Genomic DNA, 14556 nt, shown 5'->3' with positions numbered 1-14556 from the left:
CCACTTCAACTGTACAACTGTATATGGCTTTTGGAAAGTACTTCTGTAGAAAGTATTATTCTGCATCTCTGTATGGATATTTCAAAACCTAATTCCACCAACGGAAAATAAATACATTTTTTATTTTTTGTGTAATGTGTGTTTTTTTTTTTTTTAAACAAAATATTGCAAATACTATTTTTTCAGGTCTACAGCTACTTGGCCCTTGGATCCATCTAAGGATGAAAAGCAAGGATGGAGACACATTAGAATTAAGCAAATGGGAAAGAATGCTAGTGGCCAGACACACTACCTCTCTTTGTCAGGGTTTGAACTCTATGGAACTGTTAATGGAGTATGTGAAGACCAGTTAGGTAAGTAAAGTCTTTTTATATGGAAGTGGTAAGTTTATAGAATTTAACAGGCCACGGTACAGTTACTGTTGTATGACTCTAAAACTGTAAAGTACATAAATTACTACATTTTGCCAAAATTAATTCCTTTAAGGGCAGGATTCTAAGAAAAACAAAATACATGTATATACTGAACAGTGCAAAACTTTTTATTTTTATTGGTCTTTCAGTGTTGGATACAGTTTCCTTATGGTACAAAAAAAAAAGAATTTGTTACACAGTCTATATATTTACATTAATATTCCCACAGGAAAAGCAGTTAAAGAAGCAGAAGCTAATCTTCGACGACAGAGGCGTTTGTTTCGCTCTCAGGTTATGAAGTACATTGTGCCTGGAGCTCGTGTGGTTAGGGGTATCGACTGGAAATGGAGAGACCAGGATGGGAATCCACTAGGAGAGGGAACTGTTACAGGAGAAGTGCACAATGGTGAGGAGCTTGTTTTTTTTTCCCTGCATTAAATGGAGATTGTTAAAGGAGCAAAATATTAATGTTGATATTTAAAATATGTATCACATTGAAAAATACCAAACTGTTGAAATACTGCTGTGTATAATATGCTACAAATGAAATGTATTTATGAACTGAATTTATTTCAGAATGCATGACTAGTGAATGTGTCTTAAGATTTTTTTTACTTCCTTTGTGTACCAGGTTGGCAGTTATTATTTTCACATTTCTGTTTCAACAAGAAATATTAAACTGCTCATTTTGGATTCCCTTCCCAATGACATTCACCATCTGGCTGAGCTGTATAGTTATACATTTTATATGATAGTTACCATTTTTTATTATCTTGTTATGTTTCCCCCTCCATTTTTCTTCTCTGTTTTAAATGTTGGTTTTTACTTGCATAAAACACTTTGGGCTGTATGCATAAAAGCTGTTGTTTTCATGGGGTTTGAGAGCGAAATTATAACCCTGTTATTTCGGATTTAATTTACCTGTGATGTGTAAACCTGCCTTGTTTTGATAGTGGCTGTTGAAAGAAGTTGCGAAGGAATACTAAACAGCAATATGGAGGTTTATTATACACCAGGTTTATTAACATATATTGAGATACATGATCGACACGTGACCATTTTCATATTCAAGTACAACTTGGCTTTCATGTTTGTATTGTATTGTTGCATGTTTTCAAATGCCATGGAGTATATGTATGTTTTTTGGTGCTGGGACCTTAAATGCATATGCAGGATCATCAAGCATTCTAGTTCCCAGCCTGTTTGATCATAAGTGAAAATCCCAACATCGACTGAGAAAGTTATTATAATAAATCAAGCAGCGATATAAAAAAAAAAAAATGCAGTGACCATATGTACCTATTATAGTGTGTGGGTGGGGAGAGTAACATAGTTAAAAACAATAAATCACGCTACATATGAAGCAGATTTGAACAGATTAAAGTTTATACATCGAACACAAGTAAATTAGACTAGTATTCAAATTACATTTACAAACCATGAATATTAAATGAAGCGCTGATGGACGCGAAAGTATAATATTTGTTGACCTGAACATACACAACCGCAAAGACAATACAAAACCGTAAACCTCATTTGTACATCTCTGTAACTTAAATGAAACGCGTACCACAGTTATTTACAAACCAAAAACTTTTATACATACAGACTTTTACCTCTAACCTCTTTTTTATTCATTGTTTTAAGCTGCTATATACAATTGTTAATTTATGATATGGTAATGGATTCATTTTTTATATTTTTTTAAATATTACATTGATTTTTTTCACAATACAAACTTAACAGGTAATATTTTCATACTTAAGCATTCTTTTCATTGCAGTTAGATCTTTTTGGCAGTCACATTTTAATGTTTTTCCAATTTTCATAGTTTATTTTCATTTTTTGGCTCAGTGCATGTGAATGTCCTATAATTTGTGCACACGAAATATAAACTTCCATCACAGTATGATATTTTTCATGAAGGAAAGTATTCTTCAATCTCATTTCTTTGAGTGGCTTTAAGCTTGGCGTTTGCAATATTCTACTTGGCTTTCATCTTCTGTAACTCATTGCTTCACCTGGACCAGACTATATAATTTCAGTAATCTGAGCTGTTATGGCTTGTATTCATTCCTTAATAAGGTTTTGGTGTGGTGCCATCTTTCATAAGTGCCCTTTTTAGAGAGGACATTGGAGCCAAGAGTAATTTTTATATTATCTAAATTTAAAATATTTCTGAACCTTATGTTTGGTAACTAAAATGTCTAATAAAATTGTTGATTTACAATAAAGGACAAAACTCAAATTTCATCAAAGTGCGCAGTGACCATATATCCAAAATACAAAGGCTTCCCTAACATATACTGTATTAATTGAAAGGACAGATATCCATTGTTGCATTAACTTAAATGTTAAACACCAAATCCTGAGACTATAATAGGTGTTGAGTAACTCCCACCTAATAATGCAGGAGTTGTTGAAGGTGTAATAGTCTGGTCCAGTTTTAAGTGGAGCTGCTGTCTTGACTTGCTGCTGTCTGCTCTCTTCTGGGTCTCACAAACTCATGTCCCTTTCCAGGCTGGATTGATGTCACCTGGGATGCTGGTGGCTCAAACTCTTATCGTATGGGTGCTGAAGGAAAATATGACCTCAAGCTTGCGCCAGGGTACGACCCTGAGTCAGCGCCGTCACCCAAACCTGTTTCATCCACTGTTTCAGGCACAGCGCAGACGTGGAGCAGCTTGGTGAAAAATAACTGTCCGGACAAGTCTTCTACGGCTGGGGCGAGCTCCTCCAGCAGGAAGGGAAGCAGCAGCTCTGTGTGTAGTGTGGCCAGTAGCAGCGATATCAGTCTGAGTTCGGCGAAATTCGAACGCCGATCTGAAAGTTTGATGGAACATGGTACAGCCACAAACCTGGAAAGCCACGAACCCATTGTTGTTCTGTCAACTGCTGACAGCCTGCCGCATGCTGAAGTGGGGTCGGCTTCAAGCGCCAGCACCAGCACTTTAACAGCAGACACAGGAAGTGAAAACGCTACAAACCGCCCCACCACTGAATCTGGAGCAATATCTATGGGAATAGTTAGTGTGAGCTCACCAGATGTCAGCTCAGTGTCTGAATCCTCCAGCAAAGAAGCTAATTCGCAGCGCCCATTGTGCTCAGCAGCTAATACAAGACTGTCTGTGAGCTCCTTGCTGGCTGCTGGGGCACCAATGAGCTCCAGTGCAAGTGTACCCAACTTATCATCTCGCGAAGCCAGCCTAATGGAATCGTTTGTTCGGAGAGCTCCAAACATGTCACGTACAAATGCCACTAATAACATGAACCTGAGCCGCAGTAGCAGTGACAACAACACTAACACTTTAGGAAGGAATGTCCTGAGTACAGCCAGTGAGTATTGCTCCACTGTAGTATTACAGTCAGTTTTAATAGGCATTTACAACATTTAACAATAATAATTTGTGTGCATTTAAAATTTGAATATGAAAACATGAATCAGCCATCATTTGTTTCTTCAGTTTTGGGAATTTTGTAGTTAGTGTTCTTTCCCTCAGCCAGAGATATTTGGTGGTTTTCATATCAATTGCAAAGAGCTGGCCCCTCCCTATGAGAATAGGTATGAACAGAACTCATCATTATGATATAGTATGATAATGATGAGGGCGTTATTATGTACAGGTGTGGAAAATTAGGGAATTTATACCAAAGCAAGAAAAGAAAACAGGAAGGAGAGACAATCGGGTGGGGTGGATTATATATTAAAGTGATTATCCCTTCAAATCAGCAGAGGACTGATGTAACCTTCAAGTTATACCAGTCCTCTGTTAATTATTATTTTCCTTTGTGATACTCATCATAGTTGACTTTGGTTTTTAGTTTTACCTTGAAATAAGCTGAGTCAGTTGAGAATCTCCCAGACATGGCCTTGCAGCTTTTTATTTTTTTGTATTTGTTTTTTTATATAAATACAAATTCTAAGGAGAACAATCATTTGCTTCTGATATCTAATCAATTTTATAAACACATTCTAAATTTCCATGCATGTTTTAAGATCATTGTAAGAACAGCAGCACCAGTGTGGCATATTTTGATCTTGCATCTTTGTTAATGAGTGTTATGTTTTTGCAAAGCATGTTTTTAAGCTAACCATAGTTTATAAAATATCTTCTTAAAATCTAGATGCTGCTAGTAATTGCTTTTTAAATATTTTTTATAAACTAATATCCGTTCTCGCTTTCGATTGCAGCTTCTTCGCTCATGGCTGCCCAGAGTTTTCCTAACCTCACAACCACTGGTACCACCTCAACTGTTACAATGTCAACCTCCATAGTAACGAGCAGCAATAATGTAGCCACGGCAACCACAGGTTTGTCAGTCGGCCAGTCGCTCAGTAATACTCTAACGACCAGCCTGACCTCAACTTCTAGTGAGAGCGACACAGGTCAGGAAGCTGAATTTTCTTTATATGGTAGGCTATATTTAGGATTAAAAACATTAATTCCTGTTTTCTTTCTTCCTCCATAATCTTTTGATTATTTGACTTTTTTTTCAACCAAATTAAATGACACCCTGGTCATACCCATTCTTATCTATTTTCAAGGTGCTCTTTTTACTCTTTTATCTACTCAACTTTTCATTTTAATGTACTGTTTTTAATCTGTTTACTAATTTTCATATTGATAATGTTGTTCCTGTTGCTTTAACCACAACAGATTTCTTGGACAGCTGCCGTGCTAATACGTTATTGGCAGAGCTTGATGATGAGGAGGATCTGCCAGAACCAGATGAAGATGATGATGAGAATGAAGATGACAATCAGGAAGACCAGGAGTATGAGGAAGTTCTGGTACGATGCAGGGTAAACCTTGGTTTCCACATTAATATAAATAGGGTAAAACCTTATTGATTTTTTATCTGTTTAAAATCTTTTTAATTAAAACATGTACTAAAACTTAAATTCCCCTGTAAGTTCATTTAACTGAAAATAGCAATATAATACAACAAAAACTCATAATAAATACAATGCTGAAATCTTATGTTTAAATGTACACGTTTCAGAATGATTTAAGTAAAATTGTATTAAGTCAATGAATTTTTTTTTTTTTTTTCTTTTTTTTTTTTATTATTTAAAGAAAGACAATAAGTATCCGGTTTCTAAATTGTTTAATCCACAGTACATGGTGAACCTCTTTAAAGGGGTGCTGCCTTTTTTATGGCAAATTAAATATGTAATTGTTGCAAGTAATTATGAATGCATAGAGAGATTTAAGTACATTTTTTTTTTAACCTTTTGTTTGTAAGGAGGAGGAAGAATATGAAACTAAAGGTGGTCGCCGTAGAACCTGGGATGATGACTTTGTACTTAAACGTCAATTCTCTGCTTTAGTTCCTGCTTTTGACCCACGACCGGGTCGTACAAATGTTCAGCAAACAACGGACCTGGAAATTCCACCGCCAGGTACTCAAAACTTATTAAGTCTTGCATATCACAGACCTTGATTTAATTTATTTTTTACATAATAAGTTATAGTTTTTGTAGTAACCGGGAACTGAGAATGAACACACTTGTTTACTTATTACTTCTTGTCATATTCTGAATGAGATTGATATCCAGCAATTTATTTTTCAACAGGAACTCCTCGTTCAGAGGTACTTGAGGAAGTTGAGTGTGCACCATCTCCACATTTATCACTTATCCTAAAGGTAGCAGGGCTTGGAACGACCAGAGAAGTGGAACTACCTCTTTCAAACTACAAATCAACCATTTTCTACTATGTACAGAAATTACTGCAGCTTTCCTGTAATGGCAGCGTGAAATCGGATAAACTTAGACGGATTTGGGAGCCCACATATACGTACGTTTTTTTTTTTTTTTTTTGTGTGTGTGTTTTTTTTTGTGGATAAATAACTATTTTGAAATGTTCCAGTAGGATTGCAAAATCACCCACATAAAAGCAGAGATACAATTTCAATTAACTGTAATATTATGTGTTTGTAGGATAATGTACAGAGAAATGAAGGATTCTGACAAAGAAAAGGAAAGCAGAAAGATGGTAATCCTTTACTCTTTGCTTACTAATCATTTACTATTAAGTACTTTTGGCTGTTTTTTAAATGAGGTGTGTTGATGCTCTTTAGTTAGAAATTGTAGAGAACAAAATACTAACCTTTTCATTATGGCATTGTAAATGTGTATTTTTTTAAAACTGCATGTTGCTATAGTGGTAATTCTGTTGTAATGCATGTGTATTCCATAAGACTTTACAATCAGGAAAGACCAACATTTGGTTCTTCCTGTTGTAGGGTTGCTGGTCTGTAGAGCATGTGGAACAGTACCTTGGCACTGATGAATTACCAAAGAATGACTTGATAACCTACCTGCAGAAGAATGCAGACTCAGCTTTCCTTCGCCGCTGGAAATTAACCGGCACTAATAAAAGTATTAGGAAAAGCAGAAATTGTTCTCAGCTCATAGCTGCATACAAGGTATAGAACGGCATCAGATATTTTTTTTTCTTTAATTTAAAGCTATGCACAATTTTAGAGTTTAGTTCGTGTTAATTATTTTCTGAGGTTTGATGTTTTGAAATTATGCTGCCAAATGTCTAAACGTTGGAGTAAAACGAAGCTTTTACTATGTATGAATTTGAAATTTAAGGCAAAAAAAAAAAAAAGAAAAGTCAAACTTGTACTTGACTAGTTCATCCACTAGAGCGTGGCTTATTCCATTTTAGATAAAAAAAAAAAAAAAAAATTAGTTTGTATTGCCAATATTAATAAAGCTCTCCTTGTTGACATTTAAATCAGTTTTACTATTAACATGCTTTGCGTAGTGATTATTCCTGAATATTGTTTAAAATGTTAACTCAGTAAGTGAAGTATGAGAGAGATTGAAGTACAAAACAATATGATGTTATTGTTGTGTCAGTTCTGTCACAACAAATGTAGCAATTGTTTAAACATTTTTTTTGCAGGATTTCTGCGAACATGGATCAAAGTCTTCTGGACTAAGCCATGGATCCCTTTCCTCTCTTCAGATCTGTGATATTCTTAGTTCTGCAAGAGAGCAGGCTCAGGCCAAAGCAGGCAGTGGTCAGAATGCTTGTGGTGTGGAGGATGTCTTGCAGTTGCTTCGTATTCTTTTCATTATTGGCAGTGATCCGTACTCAACAAGAACACCACAGGAAGGTACACCTACTAGATGGGGTTTTTTTGTATATGAAGTTGGTATTTGCATGGGGTTTTCAAAAATGTTTTTTATTTTTTATTTAGCTGTGGTTTGTTAAATAATTTAAATTTGTTTTGCAAGCTTGTTTTTGTTTGTTTTTTATTGTTGTCTACCATGGAGCTGAGTGGCCAGAGAATGGGAACGTGTACTACCTGTGTTAATGAAACTGTACAGACTGGCTTACGAAGCCTCAATAGAAAACTAAGACAAAAAAAAAATTTAAAAAAAATTGGGGGACCTTATTTGTCACCTGTGTATTAACCTATAGGTGGGATCTTTTACATTTAAATAAGTCATACCTAAATAACATATTTCTTTTTCATTAAAGAACTAGATGAACAGCTTCAATTCAATGTTTCGCCAGAGGAATTCGCTAGCAAAAAGGTTACAACCAAAATCCTGCAACAGATTGAGGTAATTTTAGTTTTCATCCATAATTGGTGCTCATGCCGATTAGGAAGACACAAAGGCCTTTTTGGGCAGCATTGTGGAGTATTGGTTAGGGCTTAGGGCTCTGGACTCTTGACCGGAGGGTCGTGGGTTCAATCCCAGGTGGGGGACACTGCTGCTGTACCCTTGAGCAAGGTACTTTACCTAGATTGCTCCAGTAAAAAGCCAAACAACTGATAACAATATTTGATCTAATGTAAATTCTGTTTCTGTTTTTTGAATGCAGGAACCTTTGGCATTAGCTAGTGGTGCATTGCCTGACTGGTGTGAGCAGTTAACCAGCAAGTGCCCTTTCTTGATACCTTTTGAAACAAGACAGCTTTATTTTACTTGCACAGCTTTTGGGGCATCAAGGTAAGCATCTATATATAATTATGAATATCTGTCAGCCAAGTTGGCCAAGGTTTTGGCGAGATCATTACAGTCGCCGAAAAGTCTTCTACCTGAATTACAAATGCCTTCCTTCAGTGCTACTTAATGTCAAAAGTCATTATGTATGGGGGCTGGTGGTTATCATGTTTTAAATAAATAATAATTTGCCCTATGGATATTCTTTGGTTCCTAAACTTTTTAGGGGAGTGCATGTTTTAGTCCTGGCTGTGGTAAGTCTCCGGTCCTTGCAGAGTGAGTGTTGCATTGGCTTTGGTGCTCATGCAGATTAGGAAGACAAAGGCCTTTTTGTTTTCCAAAGGCCGGTAGTTCGCTGAAATGTACTCTACAGTTTCTGGGTGTAAAGAGGCAATTGGCTTGGTTGTGGAATCAGAGGGTGTCCTCTGACCTTCATTTCTCATTATCTGTTGTGGGGAATTGTTACGGTGATGGAATGTAATTGGACATTTTACATGGTGGTAAAATGATCATTTACAATTTTTTGTTTACTCAGAGCAATAGTGTGGCTCCAGAATCGTCGCGAGGCAACAATGGAACGCTCAAGGCCCACTACCACAGTGAGGCGAGATGATCCTGGGGAGTTCCGAGTGGGGCGACTGAAACACGAGAGAGTGAAGGTTCCAAGAGGAGACAGTCTGATGGAGTGGGCAGAAAATGTGATGCAAATTCATGCGGATAGAAAATCTGTTTTAGAGGTGTGTCTGTCTGTCTGTCTGTCTATATATATATATATATATATATATATATATATATATATATATATATATATATATATATATATATATATATATATATATATATATAATATATATATATATATACGTACAATCACTTCAGTTATTTTTTTTCCCTTTTGGTGTGTTTCATATTGGTATACTTTTTATGCATGCAGACAGCAGGGTTCAAAGTGACAATTTGTTAGGAACTGGTCTTCAAAGCCTGTTTGCAATATTGTGATTATCACTCTTTGGGTCCTATTCACAAAGCTTCAATTCCTGAGTTATAGCAGTGTGTCAAAATTAAAGATTGGTAAACCAAAGTTTTACAAATATCAGACTTTATTTTTTATAACATCCTTTAAATAACTCAAGCTTTGTGGATAAGGCTCTACATTACAATGTTCACACCAATATCATACCATTTTGGAACAATAAAGTGTTCAGTCTGCTTTGATGGTTTTAAAAACACTATTTTAATGTTGTTGGTTTACAAAATTGTGAGTTTGTTGTATTTTTTCTTTACAGGTGGAGTTTTTGGGTGAAGAAGGAACAGGTTTGGGACCCACATTGGAGTTCTATGCATTGGTAGCAGCAGAGTTCCAGAGGAAATCGCTGGGAATTTGGCTTTGTGATGATGATTTTCCAGATGATGAATCTCGACAGGTATTTTTCCCCCTGATACAATAAAACAAATTGACATCCTGAAATTGTAGTATACATTTTTCCATGACACTCAATTTAATAAAGTTTTCCATTAATTCAGGAAACAGTATTTTTAAAATCAAAGACTAAAATACATTTGTTAATTTAAACATCCCTATGAAAGTAGCTTTTCTATCTTGTTAACCTGCTGCCGCTACTTCAGCTAATAAGACATGATATGCAGACTTTTAGTGTTATGGAAACTCCTTAGGCAAAATCTAATGCTACCTTTCACTTTGATTTATGACCTAAAATGACTGCCTATCGGGCTTATGGGACTTTTTTTTTTTTTTTCGTTTTTGAGATTTTGGCTTCTGTATGCTTTATTATGGGTTTTGCAGAAAATTCACTGCCACATTGTTTAAACTATTGGTTATATCAATGTTCCAGACCTCACTTTTTTTGAGGTTTTTTATAAACCTTTTACTCAGATATGCCATTCTCCTTTATGTCCCTGGCATGCTTTTGTTTTTCAAAACTCAAATTTCTAGTTTAGTGCTTTTATGTTGGTGCTTTACTGTTTAATCACAACTTTACCAAAAACAATCAATCAATCAATCAAATTGATTTTGTATAGTGCCTTTTATGCCAAGGCATCCCAAAGCGTTTCACATGACAAATAAATATACTATACAATAATATAATATAGTATACAATAAAATATATTTAAAAAAAACTACTACTTAAATTTGTTGGTTTACTAGTTTACAGTCTTATTTAATTTTGCTTACATTGCAGGTTGACCTGGGAGGTGGACTTAAACCACCTGGGTATTATGTCCAACGATCCTGTGGACTTTTCCCTGCTCCGTTCCCACAGGATAGTGATGAACTGGACAGAATTAGCAAGCTCTTCCTTTTCCTGGGTGTTTTCCTGGCAAAATGTATACAAGACAACCGATTGGTGGACTTGCCAATTAGTAGACCTTTCTTTAAGTTAATGTGTATGGGAGACATCAAAAGCAATATGAGCAAATTGCTTTATGAGTCAAGGGGGGATGGAGATTTGCATTTTTCTGAAATCCAGTCCGAGGCATCAACTGAAGAAGGGCATGATACCTATTCGGTTGGAAGTTTTGATGAAGACTCTAAATCGGAGTTTATCCTTGACCCACCTAAACCCAAGCCACCAGCTTGGTACCATGGCATCTTGACCTGGGAAGACTTTGAATTGGTGAACCCCCACAGGGCCAAGTTTCTGAAGAAAGTTAAAGAACTTGCAGTAAAGAGGCGTCTCATACTGAGTAATAAGGCTTTGTCAGAGGATGAAAAGAATACAAGACTGCAGGACCTCATGTTAAAGAATCCATCTGGTTCAGGACCACCACTTAGCATTGAAGATTTAGGGTATGGAATTTTCAGTTATGTTTTGACAGTAAAATAGAAAAAGCTGTTGAAATTTGGGATTTTAGTTTAGCCTTTTTTATGGATTTGTATTGGGTTGGATTAATGTCAGACACTTTTGAGAAGTAAAAATTACTGATAGTAATTGCAAGTTTACATATCCCCTTGATGCCCTGAGGCCACAAATGTGGTCTTGTCACTCATGGGTACAAAAAATAAAAAACAACAGACTGAAGGGGATATTCTAAACAAAAGGTTTAAGTAATAACCTCAGAGACTAAGTGAGACCTAGTGACTGATTCAGACCGTTACTACAGGTTGTCAGTCAGCACGACACCTCAGCTGGCAAACTGCAAGCAAACAGCTTCTGGACTGTCAGCAGCTTGAACTATAGCGCAAGTGGTTGTCAAGCCCTACTACTTAAAGAAGAAATAGTAAACCAAATTCCAACTTATTTTTTTCCATTAAATCATTTTGAACTACATCTAAATAAAATAAAAATGTAAACAACTTGGTGTTACATTTTAGGAATTGATGTCAAAAAGACTCATAACTAGCCAGTGTATATTTGTGTGGTACTTAACTGTTTATGCAAGATTTATCTTAAGCAGTCATGATTAATTTGACATCTTATTTTTTAATCCCAGATTGAATTTTCAGTTTTGCCCTTCATCCAAAGTACATGGATTTACAGCAGTGGATCTGAAACCCAATGGGGAGGATGAGGTAGGTGTTTTCCATAGATTAACCCATGATTTACAAGATGCCAGATGCATTCCCATTAACTGTTAATTTATTTCATGTCTTGTCTTTTTAGATGGTGACAATCGATAATGCTGAAGAGTATGTTGATCTGATGTTTGACTTCTGTATGCACACAGCTATTCAGAAACAGATGGAATCATTTAGAGGTAAAGCAATTTCCAGTAGATGTGTTTGGGTAATGAAAACAGAAAATGAAATGCTAGCTTTGAGCTGAAAAGTATGCTATTCAGATTAAACTGTTGTAAATAAAAGATTATATAGAAAAAGTTAAATGGCAATAAACATTCTACTCTGTATTTATTATGTGGGATGTTATTTACGAGGAGAAAGATGACTGGAGTAAAACTTGCAGCCTACCAAACTAACCACTAAAATACATTTATTTTGTTTGGAGTTGACCCAAGAAATGTTTTTAGTAAGAAGTCTGATATCTTGTGATGTATGCAATGAGTCTCAGTTATAAGATTTGTTTTATTTAAAATATGCTTTGTGTATTATTTCTTAGATGGCTTTAACAGAGTTTTCCCAATGGAAAAGCTGAGCTCTTTCAGCCATGAGGAGGTTCAGATGATTCTGTGTGGAAATCAATCACCATCATGGACAGCTGAGGACATCATTAATTATACTGAACCCAAACTGGGTTACAACCGTGAGAGGTACAGGATTTAAAATACAGCTATCCTCATTCAACATGAGATGCAGATGATGCATACCATTACTTTTCCTTACCATGAGTGAGTCAGAGTAAAATAAATATGATGCTGTCATATTTGTTGGCAGTACACTAGGTGGGGCTGTAACTTTTTGCTGCAGATTTAATTTAAGATTCTAAAATTGGTGTTTATTCTGGATAGATTGTGGGGGAGATATACATATTGTGATGTTTTAACCTTGAGGAAATATTAATCATGATGTACCTAGAGAAAGTTACATTTTACAACTAAGTACTATTGTTTATGATGATGATTACTAATAGGAATCTGATGGAGAATTTCAAACATCTTAATTCTGTTGACCACATTATGGATTCTGGAATTGCAGTGTGTATTTTCAATTTGCCTTCACAGCCCTGGATTCATGAGATTTGTCAGGGTACTCTGTGGCATGTCCTCAGATGAAAGGAAAGCATTCCTGCAGTTCACAACTGGATGTTCTACCCTTCCACCTGGTGGTCTGGCTAACCTTCACCCACGGCTGACCATAGTGCGCAAGGTACATGATGATAATATATATGTGTATACATTAGTCTCTTGTTATAGTTTAGTTATCTGTTAGCATCTCTTCTTTCAACATATTTAATGGTGAACTGTAGAAGAGTGGAAGGAAACTAAAGTAGGGTATATTTTATAACATGGAACCAATTTTGAAATATGAAATTGAACTGATCAAGCTGGAGTAGGGTCCCAGCAGTGGGAAAATCCATTTCAGCATACATAATGTTCTTGGTACTAATAGTATATATATTTTTTTTCTAGGTTGACGCAGCAGATGCAAGCTATCCATCAGTAAACACATGTGTTCACTACCTTAAGTTGCCTGAGTATTCATCTGAGGAGATCATGAGAGACCGCTTGCTTGCTGCAACCATGGAGAAAGGCTTTCATCTTAATTGAGCAGACTGTTGCGATGACGGGTGGCTGACTGAACTTGATACTAGAAAAGCCTGTTGTGTTTGTGTGCAGAAAAAAAAATCCAAGCTGTGCTCTGATAAAACTTTTCTTTTTTTCCAGAGCTTTAGGAAAAAAGTTACATATTAACTCTATTAACTGCTGCTGAAAAACACAGGGAAAATTCCTGTACCCCACACGGCCAGCAAATAATGGCACGGAGCACTGTGTGCTGCTTCAAGGGCTTGTGAGACTGGAACCCAGGGCAGTTTGTTCATGTTTTCAGTGTTTTACTGTTTCGTTTCTGACTGTGCATTTGTGTAAAGTTCCATGTAATTCTGTGCACCGTTAGGTACCATGGTTCACTACACTTGCCATTGTTATTCAAACCTCCTTGCCCACCCCATTTTGCTAGCCTTAAGCAAAATGGTTTAAAGCCCTGCTTCTGTAGATTTGTAACTGTAGAGTGTATGGGCATTTCTTGAAGAGGATTTTACTTTTACTAGTGCCTGCACTGTTTTGAGTTTTAGGTTTTATTTTTCTGCTCATCTTACTGGTATACAATCATGCACATGCTTTCTTTATCCTTTGTTTGTTACTGTGTGAGTTTGTTTTGATTCTTTAATGCCCTGCTACGAAGATCAAATCCCTGAGTGCATTTGTGTAATTTTACAATAAAAGCTATAGAAAAAACACTGGTTCTAGGTGCAAGGCACACAAAGCAAGCTAAGCTTTTCCTTGTATTTTCTTTGTATATTATAAACATTTATTTAACTCAAGTTGCAGTTTGAAGTAAAACAAAATATTTTCAAATGTGTATGCTCCAAAAATAATCATTAAAATGTTTGCAAAAGTAAAGGCGGTGCTGTTGCTTATTATTTTAAATTTGTCACATTGAATTACTGTTTTAGGTGCCTGACTTTACTAACCAAGACAGCTTTGTGGTTATGTCAGAAAAAGCATTTGGCAGACAGGGAAACCATTATCCGATGG

At 36.0% G+C, this 14556-nt stretch overlaps 1 protein-coding gene across 13 annotated transcripts in view; it reads left to right on the top strand.

Moving 5' to 3' along the window:
• Positions 1–14421, top strand: part of LOC117418245 (E3 ubiquitin-protein ligase HECTD1-like) — a 32708-nt gene extending 18287 nt beyond the window's left edge. For 6 of the 13 annotated variants that reach the window (XM_058991614.1, XM_058991612.1, XM_058991617.1 and 3 more), the window contains exons 23-42: positions 187–353; positions 643–819; positions 2934–3749; positions 4606–4827; positions 5072–5250; positions 5661–5817; positions 5992–6214; positions 6358–6412; positions 6663–6845; positions 7334–7547; positions 7916–8001; positions 8264–8391; positions 8921–9122; positions 9672–9809; positions 10587–11194; positions 11839–11917; positions 12009–12102; positions 12462–12612; positions 13024–13168; positions 13432–14421. In XM_058991614.1, coding sequence (XP_058847597.1) covers positions 187–353; positions 643–819; positions 2934–3749; positions 4606–4827; positions 5072–5250; positions 5661–5817; positions 5992–6214; positions 6358–6412; positions 6663–6845; positions 7334–7547; positions 7916–8001; positions 8264–8391; positions 8921–9122; positions 9672–9809; positions 10587–11194; positions 11839–11917; positions 12009–12102; positions 12462–12612; positions 13024–13168; positions 13432–13569 — 4162 coding nt within the window. In that variant the 3' untranslated portion in view covers positions 13570–14421. The remainder of the gene's footprint in view (positions 1–186; positions 354–642; positions 820–2933; positions 3750–4605; positions 4828–5071; positions 5251–5660; positions 5818–5991; positions 6215–6357; positions 6413–6662; positions 6846–7333; positions 7548–7915; positions 8002–8263; positions 8392–8920; positions 9123–9671; positions 9810–10586; positions 11195–11838; positions 11918–12008; positions 12103–12461; positions 12613–13023; positions 13169–13431) is intronic. The other 7 variants (XM_058991621.1, XM_058991620.1, XM_058991619.1 and 4 more) reach the window with 6 other exon arrangements.
• The last annotated feature ends 135 nt before the right edge of the window (positions 14422–14556 follow it).

Source organism: Acipenser ruthenus, chromosome 18 (assembly GCF_902713425.1).
Source record: "Acipenser ruthenus chromosome 18, fAciRut3.2 maternal haplotype, whole genome shotgun sequence".
Classification (NCBI taxonomy): domain Eukaryota; kingdom Metazoa; phylum Chordata; class Actinopteri; order Acipenseriformes; family Acipenseridae; genus Acipenser; species Acipenser ruthenus.
The sequence above is the reverse complement of the archived record's forward strand: the minus strand, read 5'-3'. Positions and strand labels throughout refer to the sequence as shown.